General features: G+C 39.8%; 1 protein-coding gene across 2 annotated transcripts in view; it reads left to right on the top strand.

The window, feature by feature from the left end:
• Positions 1 to 24,417, top strand: part of PDK3 (pyruvate dehydrogenase kinase 3) — a 44,466-nt gene extending 20,049 nt beyond the window's left edge. For both annotated transcript variants that reach the window (XM_085530517.1, XM_085530525.1), the window contains 9 exons: positions 2,753 to 2,824; positions 7,603 to 7,787; positions 9,148 to 9,237; positions 11,397 to 11,474; positions 13,281 to 13,357; positions 14,444 to 14,545; positions 14,723 to 14,833; positions 18,132 to 18,245; positions 19,323 to 24,417. In XM_085530517.1, coding sequence (XP_085386643.1) covers positions 2,753 to 2,824; positions 7,603 to 7,787; positions 9,148 to 9,237; positions 11,397 to 11,474; positions 13,281 to 13,357; positions 14,444 to 14,545; positions 14,723 to 14,833; positions 18,132 to 18,245; positions 19,323 to 19,466 — 973 coding nt within the window. In that variant the 3' untranslated portion in view covers positions 19,467 to 24,417. The remainder of the gene's footprint in view (positions 1 to 2,752; positions 2,825 to 7,602; positions 7,788 to 9,147; positions 9,238 to 11,396; positions 11,475 to 13,280; positions 13,358 to 14,443; positions 14,546 to 14,722; positions 14,834 to 18,131; positions 18,246 to 19,322) is intronic.
• The last annotated feature ends 2,467 nt before the right edge of the window (positions 24,418 to 26,884 follow it).

The following is a 26,884-nucleotide window of genomic DNA, read 5'->3' as shown; positions in this document are numbered from 1 at the left end:
ACTTTAACTGTGTGTTGCTAACTGTAATAATTGTACCTCTTTTCATTCTTACCTGTGATTAGCTTGATTGGTCTTGATTCATATGATGAAGATAATGTTGAAGAAAATGTACCCCAAAGAAATCATAGAATCACCAAGGTTGGAAAAGACTTCTAAGATCATCCAGTCCAACCATCCACCTATCACCAACATTCCCACTAAACTCCATGGTCAGTGACTCCTCCACCTCCTTGGGCAGCCCATTCCAGTGCCTGGCCACTCTCTCGGAGAATTATTTCCTAACATCCCACCTGAATCTCCCCTGGCACAGCTTGAGGCCATTCTCTCTAGTAAATGAGGGTGCTCATACATTTGTTATGCATTAAGCCTCACAGATGAAGCAGCAGAGTTCTGAAAGTAAAGAGGTTATTTTCCATTGAGAATTAATAATGAGAGTGTATATGAGGACACATTCTCACAGGAAATTAGTTCTCTTTCACTCACTCAGAAACCAAGTCCCTCCTCCAGCTGATTGTGTTGATGGCTTTTCCCCTGCTTCTCTATCCTCTACTACTACTACTCAGTCAGTAGAGCTACTTTAATAGCTTTCAAATTGGAAAATATAACACTTTTCAGAAACACATTTGGTGGGTTATGGATCAAATATGTATGTTGTGGAGGTGGTTCTGAATTGATACTCTTCCAGCATTATAAAAAATGCAACCTTTAAGGTAAGCAGCACTAAAGACATCGAGTACTTCTCAGACATGGAACAGGCAAACAATATTTGAGGGATTTCTATAGTTATCTGTGATGGTTGTAGTAAAAAACATAAAAAGTAGCAATCCTTGTGACAGGACCTAATATAACTATGCTGACCATGTTGTAAATACTACTGTGTGTGGTGAAATTTTATATTTTAGCCTAGGATCACCTCCATTGGAGTAGTCCTGGACTGTTTTGGAAGGTTTATGTGACTTCTGTGGACAAACTTTCACTTCCTAACACTAGTCTGCATGATAACCTTGTCACAGAATGGCTGAGGTGGGAGGTATCCCCCTGGAGGCCATGTAGTTCAGTCCCTGCCTGAGCAGGGTGCCCAGGCCCATGTCCTTTTGGAGATTTTGGAGCTTTTGGAGATCTCCAAGGAGGAGACTTCACAGCCTCTAGGCAGCCTGTGTCAGGACTCCATCACCCACACAGCACTGAAGTTGCTACTTGCTGTTCAGAGGGACTGTCCTTTGTTCTAGTTTATGCCCATTGCCTCTGGTCCTGATGCTGAGCACTGCTGACAAGAGCCTGGCTCTGTTCTCTTTGCACTTGTTCTCTTTCCCTTCAGGAAATTATAGAGAATGATGACATTTCCCAGCCCTTCTTTCCCCCTCACCCCCACCCCTCCCCAAGCCTCCTGTACTCCATGCTGAGCAGTCCCAGCTCTCTCAGCCTCTCCTCACAGGACAGTGGCTTCAGTCCCATGTCACCTCAGTTGCACTCCTTGTCATCTGTGTATAGGTTTCTGCAACACTGCAGTCATTGTCCACAAGTGGATTTTCAAATAGTATTTGTGCCCTGGTGGGGAAATGGGAGAATGTTCAATTTTCAAAACTTTGTAGAACAGATCTCAGTTATTATTTTGCTGTAACTTGGCTGGGATGAGATTAACTTTCTTCATAGCAGGGATGGTGACTCCAACACCTCTCTTAGCAGCCCATTCCAGTGCCTGATCACTCATTTGAAGAAGAGGTTTTTCCTAATATCCAACCTGAGCCTTCCCTGGTGCAACTTGAGGCAGTTCCCTCTAGTCCCATCACTGGTTACGTGGGAGAAGAGGCTGATGCCCACCTCACCACAGCCTCCTTTTAGGAGTCTTTTTGCCCCAGCCAGCAGAAGAGGAGAATGAGAAGCAGCAGTGTATGTAATTCACGGTTGGTTGGGGTCAGCCCAGCACAGTTGCCTGTTCCCTGTCTTCCATCACTTCCATCACTCTTCATCACTTACTCTTTATTACTCTTTGTGGTTATTTATTCTCTCTTATGCTAGTTTTAGCCAGTTGGGCCTTTCTTTGAGTTGTTTTCATGTACTAGAATAATTAAAAAGAAATAAACCCCACCAATATAGCAGACTGTTTTGCCACTGCAGCAAGTTACAGCTTTTTACGCAAGCATCTGATTAGCAGCGGGTGGTACTTTCCCTATAAAGTGTGGAGAGTAAAAAGGAAGAGGAGTGGCAGCTCCTTCTGATAATGGTGAAACCCTATCTTTTATGTGTGTGATTGATACCTTGTGTGATTTGCTGTCAAGAAATAGTTACAGATTGTTTAATCTGTAAAGCCACATCTGTATTATGAAGTGTGTCTGCTCCTGGGAGTGATACTTTGCCCTCCAGACTAGCATTGTTAATGTTGAGTGGTGTGTTGCCTTTAGTCTTCTTTGGGACTTGCATGGTACCTCCATGGCTCTAAGCATCCATAGCTACTTGGTTTTCACTGAATGTCTCAACTAAAACATGGTTTGTTTTCCTTGGTTGCGGACTGTAGGGTCATAACATGTAGTTTTTAATTCAACACAATAACATTTAACTCAAAATAATGTATTTTGTTTGCTTTGTTTCTTTTTCTTTATGCTGTCTTTGCAAATCTCAGCCTTTGCAGACAAATGTGCTATCCTTCTATTATTTTAGATGAGATTGTGTGCCCTTAAAGGCTTAAGTAGAAGTTCAGAAGTAATTTAGGTTTAATTATTCTGACTTCCTTTATCATCTTTGCTTGTTTCAGGTACATGCAGAGCTTCCTTGAGCTTTTAGAATATGAAAATAAAAGTCCTGAGGATCCTCACGTTCTGGATGAGTGAGTAACTTGTTTCCTTGTGATGGTTTATTTTAAAATTTTGGGTTTTTTTTAGTGTGCTATAGGATAACAGTGACCTTAATTGTAAGGTAGAATCACATTGCTGCTGTTTATAGTGTCTTGTGTGGTACCAGATGACTTACACGTTCCATGATGACCTCTATCTTTTCTTCCTTTAGATTAATTTCTACCATAAAATGTGAGATTTGCCAAATAGAAGTAATTTTGGCCCACTAACACCCTAGCCGCTTTTGTTTGGAGCTGGGTTTGGTATGAGCCTCAAGCTAACAAAAACAAGAAAACAACAATAAATCAAACTAACAACATTAAGACTTTTAGAGGAACAGGTTTTTGAAAATAGAATGAGCACCCTGGTCAATTTTGGTCCAGGTAGACTTAACTTTCTGTTATTACTTAACAAGGTAACAGTTGCGCAAGTGAGAGTAAAAGGAGCTGAAGTGCTTAAAGGACAGAAGTGGTGAACAGACACAAATAAAAGTAAACCAGTGCTAATGTTGGAGAAACTGATTACCGGACTGGCCCAAGTTCTCTGTGCTTAGGATGTAAATATGAGAAAGGGTGAATGTTAATGAGCGTTACTTTTTGCAAACAGTGGAAAAGTATTTCAAAGGGATGTTTCTGTCACAGGATTTCTGTGTTACAGAGGTCCAAAGGTACTTTAGTTTCTTTACTAGGTTCTTTTGGTTATTGGACTAGATGAAAGCATGCTGCAATGTTGGCAGGCCACTGGTGCTTCCAGTGGTATGGGCATACAAGGAAAGCTTGGGTTACTTTGGTTTTGGAGACACAAACATCTTTCCTCCAACTTCAGATGGGAAGTCTTTCTACAGTTGTGTCAAATAGTGTGATTGCAGAAGCATTAGGACAGTGTTTCCGTTCAGTAGAGGTTGTAAGCTGGCAGAAGTGTTTGAAACTTTCCATACTATCAGTGTGAGTCCAGATAAACAAAGACAGAAGTTGCTTTTCATATGAAAGGCTTGCAAAAAGTGATGTTTGTTACAGGCATTCAGAAATAAATAAATGTTGCAGTAAATAAGAATAAGAACGTACCATCTAGTTACTTGAAAGTCATGTGATGGGCTGTTTCACTCATTGTTTTGTGTTTGGAAAACTGTTGCACTTTGTAGTAGAGAAGTCTGTCAGAGTGTGAACTTTGTTTCTGGAGATACTCAACTATCAGCTAGTTCTTACTTAAAAAGAGTGGTTAATGAAAAACCACTAGTAATAATTGCGTGCTGGTTCTATTTAAAAGGTTTTTTTGACTGTCCGCTCATGGCTTTTTTCTTCAGTTTTTCAGATAATGGCATCTATAAAATGGGCATAGCAGAAATCTCCTTTTGTCCTTGTGATTTATTTTTTTCTTTCGCTGTGATGATAGATTAAAGCAGAATGATATGAACAGTCATTAGGGAGTTAAATAGCTTGTGTGGTGACATTCATGAATTATCTTTGCAGAAGTTTATAGGCTTAATTTATTTAATAGCAGACTTAATTTATTTAATAGCTATGGTAACAAACATTCTTTTGTTAATGTAGAAGCCAGTGATGCTATTTGACTACAGTATCTTCATATCAGTAATTTCTCATCTGTCAAACCAACTGTATTGTTTATCCATTGTAGTTGTATAAATACAGTGCACAGAATTTTTCCAAAGATTTTTTTCTAAATAAAGCTTTCAGAGCTATTCTGTTGGTTCTTCTCAAGCAATCCCTGTGCACAGCTTAAAATTTCTTTATATGGTCTCCTATGACTTGTTGGTACAGTGAAAGCATCAAATGCCTTCCAGTTGTTTGTAGGACAAGGAGTGGGTAAGGAGTGAGTGGTAAGATTAAGGAAATGTGTGACAGTTTCTGCTCTGCTGCCTTGAAATATATGTGTGTAGTTTGATATGTTTGGTCCTCTAAAGCATCTACTTAACGGAAGGGCTTGAATGAACTCAGCTATCTTTGAAGTTAGAATAGGAGGCTATAAATCATTGCAGTAGTGAAAAATCCCTTTACTGTATGCGTTCACACACTGAACTTCAGCTGTGATGTGCTGAACTGTAACATGTAAACATCCTAGCCCTCTCTTTGCCCTGCACACACATTTGAACCCTTCAGTAGCAGGATGTCAGTGACTGATTTGCCCTGATGGAACATGTAAGCATCATACTGTAGGTAGTAGAACTACTTAATAAAAAGCAAAGCTGTTTGCCACTAGCACTTAGTAGAGGGTGCTATCAGTTGTTGTCTTTTAGGTATGATTGTAACTGTTTTTCACATTGTGGTTTTAAGCCAGTCGTGTTGCTCTGAAACAAAGAGGAAGCATGATGGCAACAGCTAGGCACTAATCATGTCTAGAAAGCTCAGTGGTTACAAATCACACAGGATTAGGAGTTGATAAAGGGTTTTCAAACTTCTAAAAGTATTTCATAGATTCACCAAGGTTGGAAAAGACCTCCAAGATCATCCAGTCCAACTGTCCACCTATCAGCAATATTCCCCACTGAAGTATGTCCCTTAGTACAGTATGGAAATGTGTCTTGAACACTACCAGGGATGGTCATTCTACCATCTCCCTGGGCAGCCTGTTCCTGTGCCTGACCACTCCTTCAGAGAAGTATTTCCTAATGTCCAGTCTGAACCTCCCCTGACACAACTTAAGGCCACTCTCTCTTGTCATATTGTCATAGTTATGCAGGAGAAGAGACCGACCCCCACCTCACCACAGCCTTTTTTTGTGCAGTTATAGAGGGTGATAAGGTCTCCCCTTTGAAAGGGGATGAGCTTCCTCTTCTCCAGACTGAACAATCCCAGTTCCCTCAGCTGCTTCTCGTAAGAAATCTGCTCCAGACCCCTTGCAGCTTCATTGCCCTTCTCTGGACATGCTCCAGGGCCTCAATGTCTTTCTTGTAATGAGGGGCCCAGAACTGAACACAGCACTCAAGGTGTGGTCTCACCAGAGCTGAGTATAGAAGGATGATCACCTCCCCGCTTCTGCTGGCTGCACTATTCCAGGCACAAGCCAGGATGCCATTGGCATGCTTGGCCACATGGGCACACTGGGAGCTCATGCTCAGCTGAATGTCTACTAACACCCCTAGACCCATTTCTTCCACAGAGTCTCACAGTCACTCTGCCCCAAGCTTGTATCATTGCCTGGGGTTGCTGTGGCTGAAGTGCAGGACCCAGCACTTGGTCATATTGAATTTCATCCCATTGGCTTCAGCCCAGTGATCCAGCCTGTCCAGATTCCTCTGTAGGGCCATCCTACCCTCACACAGATCAACACTTCCTCTGAACTTGGTGTTATCTGCAAACTCATTGAGAGAGCATTCAGTCCCCTCATCCAGATCACCAATAAAGATATTGAACTGTACATTTCAAGCTTCTAAGTCTGAAGGATCGGTAATAGTGAACAGCCACGTGAAAGTCTTCAGGCTTGGAAATTATGCAATTCAGACTTCTCCTTTCACATGCAACAAAATAGCGTATAAAAACTACTGAATTCTTTGTTAACATATGGGCAAAATGTGATGATCAGACCAAGAATTATGGAAAATTTATTAAATATTAATCTTCCTTTCCTTTGGAACTGGCAGTGTACAGTGGGAGAAACCATTTTAAAAGCAGGTCACTCATAAGAGTAGTATGGTTTGCTATTGAATGATTGGCTCAGCTGTCTTTACATCTGTGTTAGACAAGGTGACTAGTGACACTTTTTTTCACCATGTCTGGTGACCTTAGTCTTCCTTCCTTAGTTGGTGCATATTTTTACTTGATACAAATAATACATTGGTTCTCCATGTTTGGTATCAATCTACTGAGTTCTTTATAGTTGGCTTTTAAACCAAAATAAAAAAGTTAAATGTGCACATGTAGCCATAGCACAACAAATTTCCTTTCCTTTAAAAGCTATGTTTGAAGTTTTTTGAAAACAGGGTTATGTAATAGTTCTGGTGCCAATATTTAGTAGTACTCAGCAGCACTGAGTAGCACTGATTTTCTGTGTCTGGGCTTTAGAAAGCTATTAATACATCAAGTATGCATGAGTTTGTGTGTGGAATGAGAAGGACGAGCACTTTGAAAGTCGTAGGTGTTCAGTTCCCTTGGCAGGAGGAACAAACATTCCCCAAGCTGTTCTAAGAGGAGTGTTTGTTAAAAACGATGCAAGAGAACTCCTCAAACTTCCCTAAACTGCCAGAGGGAGGAGAGTCAGTCTGAGCGCTGTTGTATGTGTTCTGCCATCCAGTGGTGTAAAATGAAACTGAAGTCACACGGATAATTACTTATCCCAGCATTCAGACTTCAGAATAGATGCCAGGTAAAGAAATGCGTTCAAAACTGACATTGCATTGGGTGCAGTGTTGGGAAGAAAGTGCAAAGTATAAAGCAGGTCAGGAAACTGTGAAAGGCAGTTTTGTCTGAATTACCTCCAGTCTACAGCTACCGTTACTTGCAGAAAGTGAGTTACCATGATGTATATGACTAAGGTCGTAAGGAGATCTGCTAACTGTGATGATATTTATTTTAAAGAAACGTTCTGTGGAGAAATGACTCGAATTGAGGCAATAAATATTTCACAGGTCTTGTGATTGACATCTTGATGTAAGACCTCCCATTAAATAGGCTTGTTTGGGTACAACTGTGTTTTATTTACTGGGTGGGACAGTAAATAGATAAAATGGTTATGCTGTGGAGAGTCGAAAACAGAAACGAGAGACAGAGTTTAATTTTATCTTTAACAATCTGTTTCTGATTTTTTTTTCTTCTAGCTTTTTAGACGTTTTAATTAAAGTCAGGAACAGACACAATGATGTGGTTCCGACCATGGCGCAAGGGGTGATTGAATACAAGGAAAAATATGGCTTTGACCCATTTGTTAGCAGTAACATCCAGTATTTTCTAGATAGATTCTACACCAACCGCATCTCTTTCCGGATGCTTATTAACCAACACAGTAAGTAATTGCTTATTTCATCTTCAAGAGCTTTAGTTGTTGCTTGTAATCCTGAAGCCTTATCTTTTGTTTGTTTCAGATTCGTGACTAATTCTTTATTTTCTGCGCTAATGATGGTAAAGTTGTGCTGACAGCTGATTAATTTGGTACTTCACAGCTATCAGAAATGGATCCAAAGCACCAGTATTGTTTCATCCAGAACTAGGGGATGTTGTCAGCGTGGCTTTCAGTTTTCATTCTTGTTGGCACAGACAGCTTGCATAGTGATGCGTGGTATTTTTAGATCTTTCTGCTTGGAAGTCTGTTTACATCATTTGTAGAGTTGGTGTTTATAATCAAATAGGAGGATGCGGGTTTTGAATTGGTTGTGTCCTGTGTATATCTTTCTTAGTTTGTCATCAGGTTATGTAGACTTTCTTGCCTTTTAACATACTAATTGAGTGTTTCTGACTTGAGGCTTAAATTATGACCCCCCCATTTCCCTCTTCTTCCTACTCCCTATTAAAGTATAAATATTAGAATTAGTCATCTTTTGCAACAGGGTTCTGTTTCCTTCCTTTGTGTTCTTATTCGTAAACCTCTTATACTTGTACTACAGAGCAAAAGGATTTACTTGCACAGCTCCTATTAACTATTACGTGCCAGTATGCAGAGAGCGGTTTGTGTAAAATTAACACCAAGCATGTGATATCTGAGTGTATCTTGTACCTTTTAGCCCTAAGAGCTTCTCTGGCCAGTATTCAGCTTTTATGGCCTATTAATGTATGACTGCACCACAGATGATGGGGAGCCAATGCAGAGTAGCGCATTGTGAGGTTTTATACATGTTGTGTGTCTTTCCAGTGACTAGCACGTGCCATGCTGTGTGTGTACAAGTAACTTTCATGTGTCAAAGCATACTGTGAGATAACACGGCATTTATGTTGTGTTTCATTATTGATGCTGTTTATTATGGTGTGGTTCAACAAGGAGCATTGTGTCAGTAGTATATTACCTCACCATTTCTGGAACAGGAAAAGCTTTCATATCTTTTGCTTCATACTGCCTCTGGTTCTTTATCAGAAGTGCTTAATTTGCCAAAGCAGCAGAAAATCGCTTCTTCAAAAAAGCTTAAAATCTTTCTGCCTCTTTGAGAGTTCAGCACTCAGGGAAAGGTTTGGTGAGTGCCAGATATGCGTGTAAGTGGGAGTGGAAAATCATGCTGCTGAGAGTTGTCTTCAGCAGGGCTCCTGCCAATTTGCTGCAGTGTCTTTACACAGAGTGTTGTGCTATCCACTGAGTTTGAGAGATCTTCGGAGTTTGATTTGCTCTGCTGTCTCAAGTGTAAAGGCAAGTTATTACCATTTCTTTTTTCTTATAGCGCTTCTTTTTGGAGGAGACATTAATCCAGCTCATCCCAAACATATTGGAAGTATTGATCCTAACTGTAATGTGGCAGACGTGGTTAAAGGTAAGGAAACTAAGTTGATAATTTTGCTGATTAAAAAGTCCACACATAATATATTCATATTCATAACAACATGAACAAATATACTATTCTGATAGAAAAGACTGATGTACACTGAATTAATAAATTAAAAACAAAGACAAAAACAACAAGAAACAAAAGTCTCGCAGTTGCTTACAATGATTCCTAAAGTCTCTACAATTAAGAACGTGAAACTTCTGCTGTATTTCTGGTTCATTAACAGAACTAGGAAGGCATTAATTCTTTTTTTTTAACTTTAGTATGTCTTTTTTAATATCAGATTAAGTATCTAAATGTTGTGTTAAAATTACATATCCTTTTTTCCTCCAAATCCTTAGAAATGTGTTTTAAGGCACTATTGTTTTTATTTAATGCTGGTAGCGAAGAAATGTGGGAATAAGTGCAATTTTCTGGTTGATTCATTAAGCCTTTAAGTACAGTGTTCTCAGATGTACGGTTGTTCCAATGATTAATCACATGCGTTTTACCACATCTCATCCCATTCTGTCTTGTATCAGAGTCATGTTCATGTTATGAATGTTCACATGCTTTCAGAGCACTAACAAATATGCAAGAGGCAATGCTGTCTCCTATCAAGAATTGCCTTATTGAAGAGTCATGCTCAGGATGTATCTATTGACAAATACAGTTTTTGAACTAGGATGAATATCACCCTTTGACCTTCACTGCTGTTTATGCAGTTACTAGAGGAGAATGTGTTTCTTCCTTTTTCTTTTTGTCTGCTTTCAGTTAAGAGAGAGAACTTTGTTAGAATTTGGCCTGCATGATAGCTTGCTTTGTAACATAGACAATTTTTAGTGTTAGCAGGGCTTCTTGTCATCTGGATCTTTGGCTTCTGAGGTGGCTGTTTTCCAGCAGCTCTATTTTCATTTGATTGATCCTATTCCACTTTGACCTTGGTACTGTATGGTACAGACTTGTTTATTTCAATGCTCCTTCTAATAGCAGTGTTTGAATCTATTTTATCATAAGCTGCAATCTGTCGTGGACAGAGGAGTGCATGGTATCAACAGGTGTCCAGTTTTCAAGCAAGTAGCTGCAGTAGTTAAACTATATATAAAAACACATCCTTTAACAAAATTAGGGCATCAAAAACAGCATTCACTGTTGTCTTTCAAAGAAACGGAATGTCATGAGGGGAAGAGCCTGTCTAGAATCAAAGTAATTAAGGCTATTTCATCTTCAGGGTGGTCAGAGGGGTTAGCATACATTTTATATACTATGCTAGCTCTAAAATGACCTACTGCATAGGTGTTATGTGGACGTGACAGCTATTTTGTTTTGTAGTGCCACTTTGGACGGGAAGAAGGTATTTCTAGGACTGGGTCAAATGCAACTGCTACCGTATCTTTGCAAATTACTCTTTGTCCACAGAACTACCCTCTACCATCTCTTCATGTGCTTGCTCATAGCCCACTCTAGTAATGAGGAAAAAATCATTACCTGAAACCATATTCTTTAAGGTAACTTAAGCAGTGTAGTTGCAAACATTTGAGTTCGTAATTTCTCCTCAGGCTGATGTTTGGTGCTTGCTGCTGAGGTGCTTTTGCAAAGGAGATATTGGTGAATATTTAGATTCATTAAAAATCTTTCAAACAAAACCCTACCCTCAGACTTTCTTGCTGTATTTTGTCAAAACATAAAGACTAATTTGGACTCTGTGAAAACTCTTTTTGTTTTGATTCAGCAGGAGAGAATGAGGAATCTTAGACTTCAATTTTTCCCTAAGCAGACTTTGAAAATTTAAATATTGTAAACCATATCATATTAATAAAAACCTGGATTTGTGGTGGCATTGTCATTCTTTTTTATCTGTGTTGGAAAGAACCAGTACTAAATTGTGACTGGGACATGATAAATAAGCAAAGAGAGAGAGATGAAAAATAGTTTGTCTCTAAGAATTTTTTATTATTATTATTATTTTTAATATTAAATAGAGTTCACACTTTCTTGACAAATAGGCAATGAGCCTATTGACATAAAGAGATTAGAATGGATGCTAGCATCATACTTCCAAGCCAGTTAAAATGAGTGTTCTGCTCTTAGTCTTTCAGATATTGTCTGAGCTTTGCTAGTCTTTTTTAACCGACTTTTCATAAATTGGTTTTCTCTTTCTGTAGATGCTTATGAAACAGCGAAGATGTTGTGTGAACAGTACTATCTGGTGGCACCCGATTTGGAAGTTGAAGAATTCAATGGTAATTGAGACCTTCATTTAATTTAAGTGATGCATTTAAGAAAAAGTGTTTCTAATATCTGTGGCTTTGGTTTTGCTAATTAATTTTAAGTCGCTAATTTGAACTCTGCTGTTATGTTTTGCAAGTCAGAATCCAGAGGGAATTGGCTGATGTAATTGCCTAGCCATTCTCTATGATATTTGAAAAGTCATGGCCATTGTGTGAAGTCCCATGTAACTTAAAAACAGGCAATACTCTACTCATTTTTTAGAAGGGTAGATAGTTACCCGTGTAACTACTGACCAGCTAGCCTTGCCTCAGTGCTGGGAATATCATAAAGCAGATCCTCCTGGAAGCTATGCTAAGGCACATGAAATAAAGGGAGGAGATAGGGGTTAACCAATGTGGCTTCACCAAGGGCAGATCCTGCCTGATCCACTTTGTCTCTTTTTTGTGATGGTGTGTCAGTGGGCAAGGGAAGAGCCACTGATGTCTGGACTTCAGTAAGGCCTTTGACACAGTCCCCTATAATATCCTCTCCAAATTGGAAAGATATGGGAGTGGTGGTCAATGGCTTGGTGTCCAGATGGAGATCAATGATGAGTGTTGTTCCTCAAGGGTCAGTCCTGGGACCAATGTTCTGTAACATCTTCATCAATAGCATCAACAGTGGGATTGAGTACAATCCTAGTACATTTGTAGATAACACCAAGCTGTGTCATGCAGTTGACATGCCCAAGGGACAGGATGCCATACTGAGACACCTAGGCAGGCTGGAGCAGTGGAGGTCAGTTGAATCTTTTGAAGTTCAACAAACCCAAGTGCAAGGTCTTGCACCTCGGTTGTGGCAACCTCCATTATCACTACAAGGTGATATGCCAGGAAACTGATGAGACAGTCTTCATCAGTGTGTTGACTGATTGTTTTATTCATAATTTGTATTCATAAAATGAGACTTTATATACATTCTCAGTCTTTAAAAGTAGACCTTTAAATTATCAGACCTCAAGTGCCTTAAAGGGTGAAACTGACTCTAGCCATTTCTTGCATGTGTATTTATGTTTCCCTGTGCTTAGAAAACAGAGATTTAAGTGACCTTTCTTCCATGTGGACCACTGCTCAGTCTGACAAGCTGTGTCTGTGTGACTTCAACACCAGTAGATATCTGAATTTTCAGGAATGTCTGCATCTTGAGCACTAGACTGTCCTGGAATGTATTAAATGCAGTCACTTAATGCTCTGGTGTACAGAGCTGTGCCATGCCATACGCCTCTACTGAAATATTAATAATAGGGACACCAACGGACAGAGCAAGTTATGATTTAGAACAAGAGAGTTTTGATAGCTTGAAATGTATTTTGAAAGTTTATTAATACCTTACATTTTCTATGCTTTTAAGTAAGGGAAATATTTCTTTTGAGAATATTAAGCAGTGAATTTTTTTTCTTAGTTTAAGAATCTTTGTGCAGCAAGCATGCTTAAGTATAGTATGTATTAAGAAAAGTGAATTCTATATTAAGTTGGAAAGCTGTTATTCATAGTATACATCTGGTACTAAATCACTGATTCGTTAAGTTTTGTGAACTTTCTACAAGTCTGCTGATGTTGATATCTTTAAAAATCAATAGCATGTATCATTTAAGGTGAAAACAACAACTGAAATCTGTTTTTATGCAAGATGTTTCACGGATTGTATTCTGCACCTAGAAAAGTAAAGCATGCTTTGATGACTTTGCCTATAATTTCATGGTAGTCCTGTAAATAGAAATGCTGTAGGGTAGTGTTTGGGAAAAAAAAAAAATCTTTTTCTTTTTTATTTTCTTGTAGCTAAAGCTCCAAACAAGCCTATTCAAGTAGTCTACGTACCTTCTCACTTGTTTCATATGTTATTTGAATTATTTAAGGTAGGTTGTGCTTATTAATATTTGGAAGGGGGTTGTGAACTCCCATTACTGTTGATTTTCTTTTGAGTTGCAGCTCTGAAGTTTTATTTCAATTTTCTTATTCTTGAAATTCTGGTGAAAATTAAGCTCACAAACCTCTTATGCACTTGTATAATTAAAAGAAAAATTCTCCCACCTCTCCCTTTGGCCTTTTGATACTGATGGATTTGACTCGTGATAATCTTTGCAGTGATGGTGCATCATCTTACCATTTCTACAAGCTTGTTTTTTTATTGCAAATATCAGTGTCTTCTGCCTGTTTTAAGAGCAGCTCATGTGTCTGAATAGTGTAGCTTTGTACTGTTTTTTGTGTTTTCTGGACCATTCAAACAACAATGAAAATGGAAGAGAACTACTGTATGTGCTGGAGTAAGACAGGTGGTCACTGGGTGGTGTACGTGTACTTGAGAAGTCAAGGAAAGAAATAGTGCATTTGGTCAGAGAAGTTTTTCCTAAATGATCATATTTGGGCTTTGACTTGTGGCATTAGACAAGTACATTTGTTTAAAATCTTTCCTTATTTTCCCATTTGTAATGGTACTTTGAGAGAAGACCAGATGAGAATTTCTACAGCGCTTGTACATATGCTTTGGTACAAGTAATTAAACAGCATGAAACTAGCAGATTTTAGCTATATGTAATGTTAATCTGTGATGGAATGGCAGTGGAAATTCTTTTAATAGGTATGATAAAGTCAGAATGATAGACTGTACCATAACCTGTCTACTGTCAGTAGTGGTATTCTGCAAGACAGGCTGGAAGTATGGCGCTGTCTTTTAGATGGTCCCTTAATTTCGGAAGTGTTTTTCTTGCTTTAGGTTCTCTGTGTTTCTGTCATAGATAAATGTATGTATGGTAGAGTTGTGGTATAGAATTCTAACTGAATATCTGATGGACCTGGAAGCACTCCTTTCCTTTCTAATGATCTTTCTAATCTTTGCTCAGGACAAGACATTCAACAAAATATATCCAGGTATAAGGTTGACACACAACGTGTATATGGTGAATTTATAATCAGAGACACTTTTTTTTTTCTTTTAACTTCAGAATTCAATGAGAGCTACAGTGGAGTTGCACGAAGGTAAGAGAGAAGGATATCCATCGATCAAAACCTTAGTCACACTGGGGAAAGAAGATCTATCTATTAAGGTAAGTGCCAAAAAATAAGTTCATATGCAGCTTACCAGCCTGCTGTATTTAGAGTTGTTTGACTTGTAATTTGAAAAAGCAGATGAAGTACTGCATGACCTCTGATGTAACTTTTTCATGTGTTGTACTACAAGTCTCTTCAGAACATAATGATGAAAACTATCTTTCATTCCTTAGATAAGTGATCAAGGTGGAGGTGTACCTTTAAGAAAAATAGACAGATTGTTTAACTACATGTACTCAACTGCGCCCAGGCCTAGTTTGGAGCCCACAAGAGCTGTTCCTTTGGTAAGCAATTGTAATGCATATTTAAATGTCCTTTTGTGCGTTCCTTTCACTGCAATCTACTGGACCAGATTTTCCATTGAAGTAATTGTTTATTGTTAGCAATTCCATGCAGGTAAAACACATCAGGATAAAATGGGGTCTGTAATCACCACTTAGTCTTTAGAATGGGAAATTGCCTTCCTTTGTCTTGACCTTATATTCATGGAAACAAGCGTATCTGCATGAGCATGGCATTATCACAGGTACATGGGCAGGATTTTTACTGCTGCATTATGAGAAAGGTAAATAATCTAAAAAGCCCCTCCTTGTATAAATTACTATTTATCTGAGTTTATTTCATGTAGTGAAGAGGTGAGCCACGTATGTTCTGACACTTGAGAAACACCTCCTGGTAATGCACAAGCTTATATGAAATTTGGAAAATGACTTCTGTTTAAGTTCTGGACTGTGAAAATGCATTTAACAAAAGTTCCCAAATGAAATGAACTAAGTGCTAGGAGACAGACCTTAATTCAAATACAAGCTTTTTCCATGAAATCAGGAATGGTGGAAGCTCTCTGCATTTATAATCCACCTTTCTTCTGTCTCAGTTTTGCTCAGCAATTTACTATCAGAACTCACAAAGGTTATCTGAAGCTTGTTCTTCCTATAAACTTGCACCTTGATTGCCTGTCGTATTCACCATTAAAATGTCTCCTCCTTTGTGACTCTGATTGTAAGATGTTCAGCTTGAGATTTACGCTGTATTCATTGTATTACATTGTTAGGGAGGAGAAAGGGCTTTCACAGTGCACCTTGATACTTATTATGTATTATGGTCCAGATTCAATTATAAAAGCAATTATTCTGTACTTGGTATGCCGGTAAAGAAATAAAAATCTTTCAGCAGAAAGGTTTCACATAAATGAGTCATCTTTGAAGTCTGTGCTTGAAGGAAGCTTTCTTTATCACTTAGTGTGAAGGACCAAAGCCAGCGAAGAATTACCATGTGCTGTGCTCACTTGTCATTCTTGGCTTAGGTAATGTTCATTAGCTAAATTGCAGTACAGTGCAAATAGGTGTATTTTTCTATTGTAACATCTCCTGTCTGGTTTGTGAAACATGTGTGGAGTTGGGGAGTGGCAGAAAGGAGGGATTGTTTTGTTGATTGATGAAAATTCTGATATTGAAAATGGTTTTCAAAAATCTGCTGAGAGACTTTGTTACCATGGCAGCATTCTGATTCTAGCAGGTTTTGCACTCATTTGTGCTGGTTTATGCATAAGGAAAACATTAGAAACACAAGGCCATGTTTAAAAAGTCAATTTTTAGAAAATTAATTAAAAGGGAAGCGTTCAATGATTCTTCCATTAGCAGCATTTGGTTGTAGTAGAAGAAACTTGGCTTACATCAGGATTAATTAAACATGCTGACACTAGTAACACAATTAAATGTTTTCCCATTTGTATTGCACATACTACAATATTTCATGTCAAATCAGTCCTACAAAATTTCCCCTTCTCAAGGCAGGTGGGCCATTATTGACTGTGCTCTTTCCTCTGGGTCACAGGCCAATGCAGTAATCAGTTCTTTTGTCATCGTCTTCTTGAAAACTATAGCAAAGCTTGCATTAACAGGGTACTTTTGGAAGTATGACGTAGGCAGAGTAGCATGCAGTGAAAAAAAGACCTTCCTGAAAGGAGCAGGAAGCAAACAGAAGTTGGACGTGGGGTTTTAAGGAGGTATAGTTCTGCAAAGGAGAAAGTATAGTATGTTTTCAAAATTAATCACCACTGTGAGTAACTTTAAACCACTGAAGATCACTAAATTTACACTTCTGTAAAAAGGCAGAGTGGACAAAAGTTGCTCTAGAGATGATGAGAACAAAAGAATTTGTGATGGATACTGTAATACAAAGCTCCTTGATACTCACCCCTCTCCCCAAAGGGATTTATTATAAAGCAATACCACACAGTGCTCAGAGCTCATGCTTCCTAGCCTTTTTCATTTTATTATTATTTTTGCCATTGTGGGGCTTTGTTTTCAAGATTCAGGGCATGACATTCAGTTATTACATGCATAGTATTGAATAGGTTCAACAAAAACAATTTACCTAAACTCTCCCTTTTCCAATTTTTTTTAGGTCGCTTATGTATAAATAGTGTGGTGCATTGAGTTTGTTAGTTTTCTGATTCTTCAGCATGAAATTCTTTTTGTAAACCACCCGTTCTGTTACTGCACTGCTTTCTATATCCTTACTTGCAAATTCTTGTATGCCTGAAATCCTTCCTTTATTGCTCTGGATAGCCCTGGAAAATTCAGGGAGGCTCAAGTAAATAATCAAACGCAGTGTTTATCAGGATGTCCCCAGTCATCTGGAAGAGGTGGCATGTAGGCCAAATTCTTACTCCCTGTCAGCAGTGTCTTTATTTTTGCGTCAACTTCTTCTGACATGAGTGGGTTGGAGTAGGTGTGAATTGCTGACTTGTTTGTGGCTGCGATTATGAATATGACAGGTACAATCTTAGATTTGTGGTTAGTTACGTCTGTTGTGCTTTGACAAATAGATCATCTGCACATCTACATGTTCTCAGAAGATCCCTCAGTGTTGTGTAATCCTGACTTCTTGCTGGAGGGGTAAACAATACCAAGAATTATTTGCCTTCTGTTGCTTTGTGTGCTGTTAATGAAGTTAGTTTCTTCTGCAGTAGACCTTCTAATCTCTGTTGCAATGTGGCGCCTGTCAAAAATCTGCTGTTATCAAAGACAGAACAGTAATCGGACAGGAAGCTACAGACAGTTACCAGTTTGCTTTAATGATTGGAAGCAGCGTGTGTGGTGTTATACCTACCTACCTACCAACCTCCTTGAGGAAAATATAAAATCACAGAGTGGCGTGAGTTGGAAGGGACCTCAGAGCCCACCCAGTTCCAACCCCAGTGTGTAGGGCTGCCACCCACCACATCGGGCTGCCAGGAGTCCCATCCAACCTGGCCTTAAAAATGGATGGGGTACACCTAAAAAAGGCTTCTTTCTGTTTCTTTGTTTTCTTCTATTTCTGTACATAAAAGGAAAAAGCAAACAAACAAACAAACAACTGGCTAGGAAAAAAAGAATGCTCCAAGTGTTGAATCTGTACTTATGGTGCAGAGTGAGGAATATAGAAAAGTTTGAAGAGTAATTGGAGGCAAATCTGATCTTTAGGTATCTTCTGTTATATAAACCACTATGATCTGTAGCACTTCTTTTCTTTTTCTTTTTTACTTTTTTTCTTTTTTTTTTTTTAACTTCCCATTTGTTCTTTTTGTTGTTTTTCTAGGCTGGGTTTGGCTACGGCTTGCCGATTTCTCGTCTGTATGCTAGGTACTTCCAAGGGGACCTAAAGCTCTACTCAATGGAAGGCGTTGGAACAGATGCTGTAATTTATTTGAAGGTATGAATTTGACCCTTTCATAAACCAGTGGTGCGGTGCAACTTGGAAGCTCGTAGCTATAGCTTATCGCAGGTGCCATTTGGTACTAATGAACTTTCTTTTCATTCTTTAATTTGTTTTCAAATTTGTAATTGACATTTTTATTGTATTTTATCTGAACGAGTTGCACAGAGTCATAAAAACAACTTAAAAAGATATCCTTGACTCTCATACTCGTCAGCTTGCCTTGAATTCTTCTTTTTGGTCACTTGTGTTGGATTTTTGCATTATATTAATGTATCATAAGAGCTGAACTTTTCAAACAACTGTGTGATAAGAGAATTTTAGATAATACTTGGTTGATTCTAAAATTTCTGATTGCAGTAAAACTGAAACAAGACTGCTGACTAACTCCTGACTTGTAGGTTTTTTTCCTATCCTTGACCTTTGTGCAATGGACTGCATTGATCCTGTTAGCACTTTTCAGGCGATAGCAGGCTGTGTGGGGGCTCACAGTTAAAGCAAACTGCTTGAATTTCGTCAGGGGATTTATAAGAATATAGAGTACAGCTCGTGCACCAGGCATTGGCTCAATGTTGCTCCTGTGCCTTGCTGTATTTAGTGAGCAAATTTTGGAATTGTGCACTCATTTCAGTTTTTAATGAGTTTAATCCTGTGCAAGTATCCATAGAGGAAAAAGGTATGGTGTTTCTCAGGAAAAAGAAACATGTGGATGGACCTAACTGTTTCTAGGACTGTGCTGACAGAGACAGTTTATTGTTTTAAGCAGCACTCGTACAGAAGCCTAAAATGCATCTGACCAAAATTTTTTTCCTTGCTGTCTTTTTAAATACCACTGCCTGAAAAGAAAGGAAATATTTTAGAATTCTATTTTCTTTTATCTTTTACTGTCATGTCGTTCTTTAGGAATGACTGGTCGAAGCCCAAGTATTTTCAGAATAGTGTTGTGATGTGTAACGCTCTGATAATTGAGGCACTTCCACAGTTACAACTTCTGTACTAGAACAACCCTCAGAGTATCATCTTGCTTTCAGTATCTCCAGGTGATATCTTATCATTGCTTTTGTTTTTCCGTAGGCCCTTTCAAGTGAATCATTTGAAAGACTTCCTGTTTTTAATAAGTCAGCGTGGCGGCACTACAAGACCACACCTGAAGCAGATGACTGGAGCAATCCTAGCAGTGAACCAAGGGATGCTTCTAAATACAAAGCTAACCGATAACTTGCCACCTTTTGTCTCTGCTGGAGATGACCTCTGCATTCAGTATAAAGTCTCTGCTTTGTTCCAAAATCCTCCAAACCACAATAGCTAATTACTTCTAAACAAAGACCTAATCGGGGCATTAAAAATAGTAAGAACAAAGTGATGATCGGGACTTACAGGAGGCACTAAGCACGTTTGGGATGCAAATCCTTCCTGTTCCACCAGAATATGCTTGGTTGCTTCAGTCATGCATTGACAAAAGGGATTGCACTTAAGCATACACTGTTGTAACGAAAGATGCTATTTTAAGTGCCAATTTTTATTCCACTAAGGATTAGCAAATTGTGCAGAATCCCTTTAAATGGTGAATAGCGTCTTGCACAGCAATGTGGTGTGAGAGAGAAACCCTAGTCTAGTTAAGCGTATGCTTTGAAAATCCACCTTTTGCTGCATTTTGTTTTGCGATGTCACCTCTTACAGAAAATCCCTTTGAGCTCTCTAGATCTCATGTCTGATGAGCTTATAAATGTGTAGTTCTGAAAAGGGTTGTACAGCTTTAAACCGATGCTTTTCCCAAATTCCCCAACTTTTCGCCACTTTTGTCCAGTGCATACAGAAATTGTTTTGGTGTAAGACATGGGGAATTCCACTTTTAGGTATGCACCTTAATGATTTTCTTGACACAGAAACACAAAAGTATTTTTAAACGTTTTTTCCCTGTTTTCATGAAATATCATAAGTAGGTAGATCATCTCCATGCAAAAAGTATCCTGTCAGTGTGAAAGCAGAAGGTAATTAAACTTTGTGTTTATTGCCTGTCATCTGTGGGGGAATGGGAAGAAACCTGAAAGACCAGACAGCCACTCATACACATAAATTTGCCTTAAGAGTGTTGGTTTCTTGGAACCTGATTAGCTTAAAACCTGTAAATAGTTTGCAAAGTTATTTATATATTCAATGTCTGACAGTAGTCTGGTAATCTGAATTTGTAGTGTATATAAAGATGTTGTACACCAGCTTTTGGGAAGTGTCATTGATCTAAATAAATGAAACTGGAATTCTCACAGAAATGGGAAGGGCAGAACATAATCAGTACCCGATCTGAAAGGAAAACAAAGAGGAAAAGATAAGGCGTCATCTCCTCAAATTTCTCATAAGGGTTACTACTGAGCAGTAGGAAACTGCTCTTCACCAGGTCTCTGCCAAATACCATTTCTGCTAATGTGGCTTATCAGAGGAACCTGGGAGGTTCTGAAGTTCTGCTGATAAAGCAGCCACAGGAATAAAAAAACCCTTCAGTTTCTTCTAGATGCTGTGATATTTTTTTGAAAGGCATTAAAGATTTTAGCATGGAAAACTGAAACTTGTTTCCTAACATTCTGGGGGAACTGTCCTCTCAGTATTTCATTTCCTTTTGTAGAGAACTGGCCTGTTAGGTAAGCAGGGAAATGCTGAGAGATTCCTAGATATTTTTTTAAAGAATACCCTTAGTTTAACTTAATGATGATACTTAGCACCTGCATAGCACTCTCCATCAGAGGATAGTGGAGTGCTTTGAGCAATAAGTTTCATGTAGACTCATTTCTGAAAAGTCAGAGTCCCTGCCTTACAAACTCGTGTTCCCAGCTGTCACAGTCAGTTCAAGAATTTGTATAGGAATGGTCATGAATTTGCAGAGCTTGGGTTATTATAAGCATCTCAGCACTGTACATTTAAGTCACGCTGGATTGCCACGTTGCTTTAGCATGATCTTGAACGTTGTCTGCTGAGTGCGGCAACTCACTTCAGAGGCCCAAACAGCAGAGTGGCTGCTGGTGCTGGCTGTGAGCAGAGCCTTTCCAGGCTTGGAGATGGGGCCCTCTGATGGGGCTGTTTGTGTGATCCCCAGAGCAATAACTTCCCATGACTGTGGGCACGGCTGCAGAGAAGGCAGATTGCTAGTGGAATGATACAGCCATGTGGCTGTAGCTAAATCAGTGTAGTAATCCAACTGAGATTTCAGGTGGAAGCTGCACCAACTGAAATGTAGCCAGTGAACTTCTGCCCTTGCCTGTAACTTCCTGCTGTCTCTTGATTTTGTTTCAAGTTGTGTTTTTCCACTCATCACAGAAGAGGGCTTACTTAAAAACAGACATCTGTGAAAAAGGTCGTCTTTTCCCATTTGCACGTGGTCAGCTTTTCCTAGAACCTGACCAAAACCATTCTGAGAAATATGAAGCTGAAACTGAGCTTTTGTTAGAAATCGGATTTTGTAGTAGTAAATTTGGCCCCCTCGTAAACGAAGAGGAGAAAAAACAGCCAAATGCTGAACTTTGATTTCATGGAGTGACTCCAATTGAAAGTGAAAACACTGTGGAGGATTAGATAGTCCTTCTTTTCCTTCTCAAAAACCACTAATTGACTCTCAGGACTGAAGTGCCCTGGTACTCAAAAGCTGAAGTCCCCCTGATGTGGTAACTACTTCCAGGAACCCTGAACGTGTACAAACTGCTCAGAGCAGGGAAACAGAAAATGCATTCTCTGTGCTATTCACTTTCCCAAAGTTTGCCCTCAGGCATCACACTGAATACACCTGAGAAACAGCTTTACTCCTCTCCGACCTTGACTCAGCAGCTTGTGCGTTCTGCAGCTCTCAGGTATGCCGTCAGTTGGTCTTTCTTGTCTTCTTGCCACTCTTCTATGCAGGAATATCAGTCTGAAAATGGTCTTGGAAAACAGCAGCAGCAGGCCTTGATGAGCTTTCCAATAGGTGTTCCTGAAAAATGAGGGTGGGTAGCTTTGGTAGCTTTTCACTATGCCTAGCTTAACTGCACATGCTGTTCTTTTTTTTCACTTGCTGCTACATTTAATTAGTATCAGCCATAACTAAGTATTTTAATATTTTGGGGCAGTTAATTCCAAACTGAACTTTGTGATGATATCAAACTATGTCTTTTGTAATGGATTTCAGACGTGTGCTAATGCTGTTGCAACCTGTTTGCCTTCGGTTACAAGACACAGTAAATAGGAAAACACGTTTTCAGTGAAAATACCCTGTATTTCTTGCGTCTGGTGTTTAACAGAAACAAACTGAGCAAGAGATGCGTCCTGCTTGATTCTCCCTGGGAATTTACAAACAACTTCTGTATGCCGTACTGTGACAGAATAGTTGAGCTTTTTTCTCCGCTGCCTGTTTTTCTGGTGTATCTGTCTTGAACGTACAACAGTATTGCCCTGTCTAGCTGACTGTCGGTGGATACTGAAGCCTCTCCAAATTACATGTGTATCTCTGCTCCTTGTTTTCTCTAGGCTTTGTTTTGAGGCTATCGAGGTGTCTCCGTAGGAGTTGGCATTTTACAAGAAAGACCCTGGAATGCTTCTTTTACAACACTGAGGCGCAGTCTGTGTCTCTGACCTTAGCTGTGATGGCAAAAGTCTTTGTCCTGCTGCACTTTGTGCTATCTCTTGGGCAGCATTTAGGGCAGGTCCCTTGGGACGCGCATGAAGAATATGTTAATTCTGGTGTTCCTGGAAAACTCAAGCCACTTCTTGGCTGTGTAAACTACACTTGATGCTGCAACTGGGTAATGTAGTTTCCTTTCTCCTCAGTGGCACATGGAATGTTTGCTTTGCTTGAACAGCTCTTAGTCCACAAAGCAAGTAGACTGACCATCTGGAGTGTAGTGCAATCCTCTGTTTGCCTTAAGCCAGACTGTTTTGTGTGGAACCTTGACCTCATTCATACAGAAAACACTTCTCCCTCACCTTTTGTAAGCATTTCTAGATCTGTATGTGTTTAATGTTGCTAAATGCTAAGTGATCTTAAGTGATATAAGCCATCCTGTAGAAAACAAACTAAATATTTATGGTTAGTGTTTATCTCCTACCAATATCCAGATCTGACTGCAAGGTGTCCAATTAGTTTGCATGTTCCCTTGGTTGCCATACAGGTGCTGTGGTTCCTAGTGGCTCTTATCTCCTCTTCTTGCCATACTTGCTCATCGTGAATCAATATATCTAAACGTGTCTCTGCAGAACTTAAGAGAATGTGATGGCACATAACAGAATAGTGCATTAATGGAGCTCAGAGGTGAGGAACACAGGTGTTGATTGCGTAGTGACTTCACGGCTGAATCTAGCCAATGCTTGCACGTGTAATCCCACTTTGGTGAATCTGTTCTCAGGATCAGCTGTTGGCATTAATTTGAAGCAATGAAGATTTGTGTAACTAAAGTACCTTTCTAATTGAAAACAAATGAGCAAATTTAAAGTTCTCGCACTCTAATTGCATTGAATTGCCTTAACAGATCTCAGAGGTTGACATAGATAACTTGTTCCTTAAATTTAGAGACTTGTTTTGGTAGGGCCGGTGTGTCTGTGATAATTTTATCTTTGCCAAAGTCTCACTAAATTTATTATTGAAATTCTTCCTTTAAATTGAATACATCTGAGAGGTGCCAGACTGACAGTCCTTGGAAGTTCACACACTGTGTCTGCAGACCACGCTGACAGGCAGCAGCAGGGCGGGTTTCCTGGAGTCACTGCCAGAACCCGGTTCTTCAGCAGGAGCTGACCGTACCAAAACCTGCTGGCTTGCCTTCTCTGCTGAGCTGTTGACAACGTGCTGAACTCGTGCCAGTTGTACCAGGGTTTGATGTGGGCTTCTGACAGTGGGAATCGATTGAATTCAATTTCAGTATCTGTTACGGGCAGAATTCCTGCGGTGCCAGCTCATGTACCGTGCCCAGCACCCACGAGGTTACATGTTGCCATTCCTCTGAGGTAGCAGCGCTGGTGTCAACTGAGCTTCCAGTGGAGGAGTGGGAAGCTCTTTCTTCATGAGACTACTTGATGTTTTCAATCCAACTTTGAGTCTTCTTGTAATTTGCGTTGGAATTGTTTCTAGTCTGATACCCATGTACATAATTTGTGTATACTCTTATTTTCCTTTTCTTTTCCATTGCTGACAAATAAAAGTACGTAAAAACAACACGATGACATCTTTAAGGGACTGATTCAGAGTCGCACGCTGTGGAGCTCTTCTCATGGTTGGACAGCACAGGGTGAGCCTCAGCCTTCTGGTGAGCACTTAGAGCTGGGAGCTTAAAATCTGCCTGCAAGTCAGGAACGTTGTCTGTGTTTTGCTCTTGTGAAACCCCATCTTGGCTTTGAATGATCCTTTCCAATGGAAGCTCTAGTTTTCTTTCCAAATCTTTGCTATGCCAGTGAATCTTGTGGGATAAATGTTTGGTTTTGGAAAGGACTGCATCATGTGCTGATACAGCTGAACTGCAGTTCTTGGTTTTGCTGCTGTGCCAAATATTAACGAAGGTAGTGCTGTAGAAAATAAAATGGAGGCTTCATCAGAGCTGCAATCTGAACTGTCAGATATTCCTTGTGAACTGTGAATCTGAAGGTGCACCTCCCTACAGAACGCCAGCAATGCAAACACACCACAATGGGGCAGAGTTGCGGTGATTTTCTAAACCAGAAATGATTGTTGGTCAGTTGTTTTTGCAGATACTTGCTTTATTTTGCTCCTTTTCCCATACAGACAGGCTTCTCAAGTTCTGTAGTTTGGGAGTGTAGGATGGGGGAAGGTGAGAGGTTGCAGGTAGGAACGTGTACCCTGAAGTATTTGGGGATAAAACTTCATTTTTCCTCTTGTTTTATAGTCTGAGCTCAAAACATTAACTCCTGTTGTAGTCTCTCCTTAGCAAGCATTCATTGCACCTTTCTGACAACATCGAGGTAAGAAAAGCATCATCTCTTTCTGAGAAAGCACTGCTTTGAACAACTGCCCCAAATGGCATTGCTGTAATGGAGCCCCACGTTCTCCTTTTCTCATATCTGTAAGAAAATCCGGAAGCAGATGTAATTCGAGGGTGCTGAATTGCGGTAATTTATACCTTGGGCATATTTGGTGTCTGAGAACATCACCCTTTGAAAATGTGAAACGTTATTTTAAGAAGGAATTTGATGTTCTCCAGATGACTTTTATTTTGGAAGGAACGCAGATTCAGAAGCAGAGCAGGTGTTGTTAGGATTGTACAGCAAAGGAGCAGAATTAAGGAGCTGGGTACTGTCTGCATGGTAAGTACATCTGGAACTTCACTACAGATCTGGTGAGGCTGTTGCGTCCTCTGCTCTCACCACTGAAAGGGGCTTTCCTCCTTTCAGCTCTGCAGCCCTGGCTGATCCACACTGCTCATCAAGACTGGGTCATTTACTGAGTGAGTGACTGATAGGCTTGATAGATCAATGCCAGTAACTAAAGGGAGCATAAGGCCTTCATCCTCAGGCACCTCTATTACTTCTATGGAGTTTGCTGCAGTGTTCAGTGCTTCAGACTGCCTCTTCTACTCATCCCCTGCTTCTTGAACTCCTTGGTTACCTGATAAGTAACAAAGGGAGCGATGGTAGATTTTGTAAGCCCTGTTGTTGAATTGTTCTGTGTATGTGCAGCAGTGGTTTATCACCACAAATTTTCCTTGAAGCACGTGAGCTCCTCTTTTTCCTGCTATGTAAATCTCCCTGAAATTGAAATGGGATGTTCTTGGTGCTTGGGATGTTGGTTATGAAACTGTGCTCTGGGCTTCCACCTGGAAACTGTTCCATTTCCCTCATGATTGATAAGCACTTCTAACTCTTTTAAGAAAATTATAAGGCTCTGATGGCATCTACTGAAGTGCTGCTGGGTTTCAAATCCACTTCTCTGTTAAAAGGAGGTTATAATTCACCTTTCCCTGGTGTGCAATGGCTTAGTAGTTCAGTTACCTTGTTTAACTGATAGGTGTTGTTTGGTGGGGAAAATATGATTAGAAAACAGTAGAATAGGCTGTTGGGGCCATAATTCAATGCAGCAAGGCTGGGTTTGGAGTCTGAAACTGTCTTCCTCAGTATCCGGCTGGGTGCAGTTGAGGGGAATTCTTACCACATTTAGAAATATCAGTTAATATGGCACACATTATAATCTGGTTTTAAAACGTTTATCTTCCTTGAGTATCGTGAGCTAAATAACTTCACATGAGTGATCTCAGACTATGATGTTTCATGCTTAAATGACAGAGGGATTTAAAAGTAAGCGAATCCTTAAGGTGTTACATGAGAGCTGGAACAGGAGCTCTCTGCCATGTACTGCACTGGATAATTTCTGCTTCTTTGTATTTTGGAAGGTCCTGATGAGTTTATCTGAACTCGTATGAATGTTCAATGGAGACTTTCCTCTGGGAATGTCTTCTGTCTCCCAGGTGCTGCAGGGTACTGTGCAAAACCGCCCCACATCCATCTTCAGCAACAAAACCTGTGTTGCCAGGGGTGTTTTGGTGGGGGCCTTTCAACAGTTCTCTGCTGTGCCGAGCAACCTTGAGGTTTGGACTTATTCTGCAATTAAATGTCTCAGCTGGGATCTCCCAACACCTCGCGTGCTGTTTCAGCTGCTCCCTGCCTACGGCAGA

Source organism: Coturnix japonica, chromosome 1 (genome assembly GCF_054131305.1).
Source record: "Coturnix japonica strain WE chromosome 1, WE-NBRP24, whole genome shotgun sequence".
Taxonomy (NCBI): Eukaryota; Metazoa; Chordata; class Aves; order Galliformes; family Phasianidae; genus Coturnix; species Coturnix japonica.
This window is presented reverse-complemented; position numbering and strand designations above follow the sequence as displayed.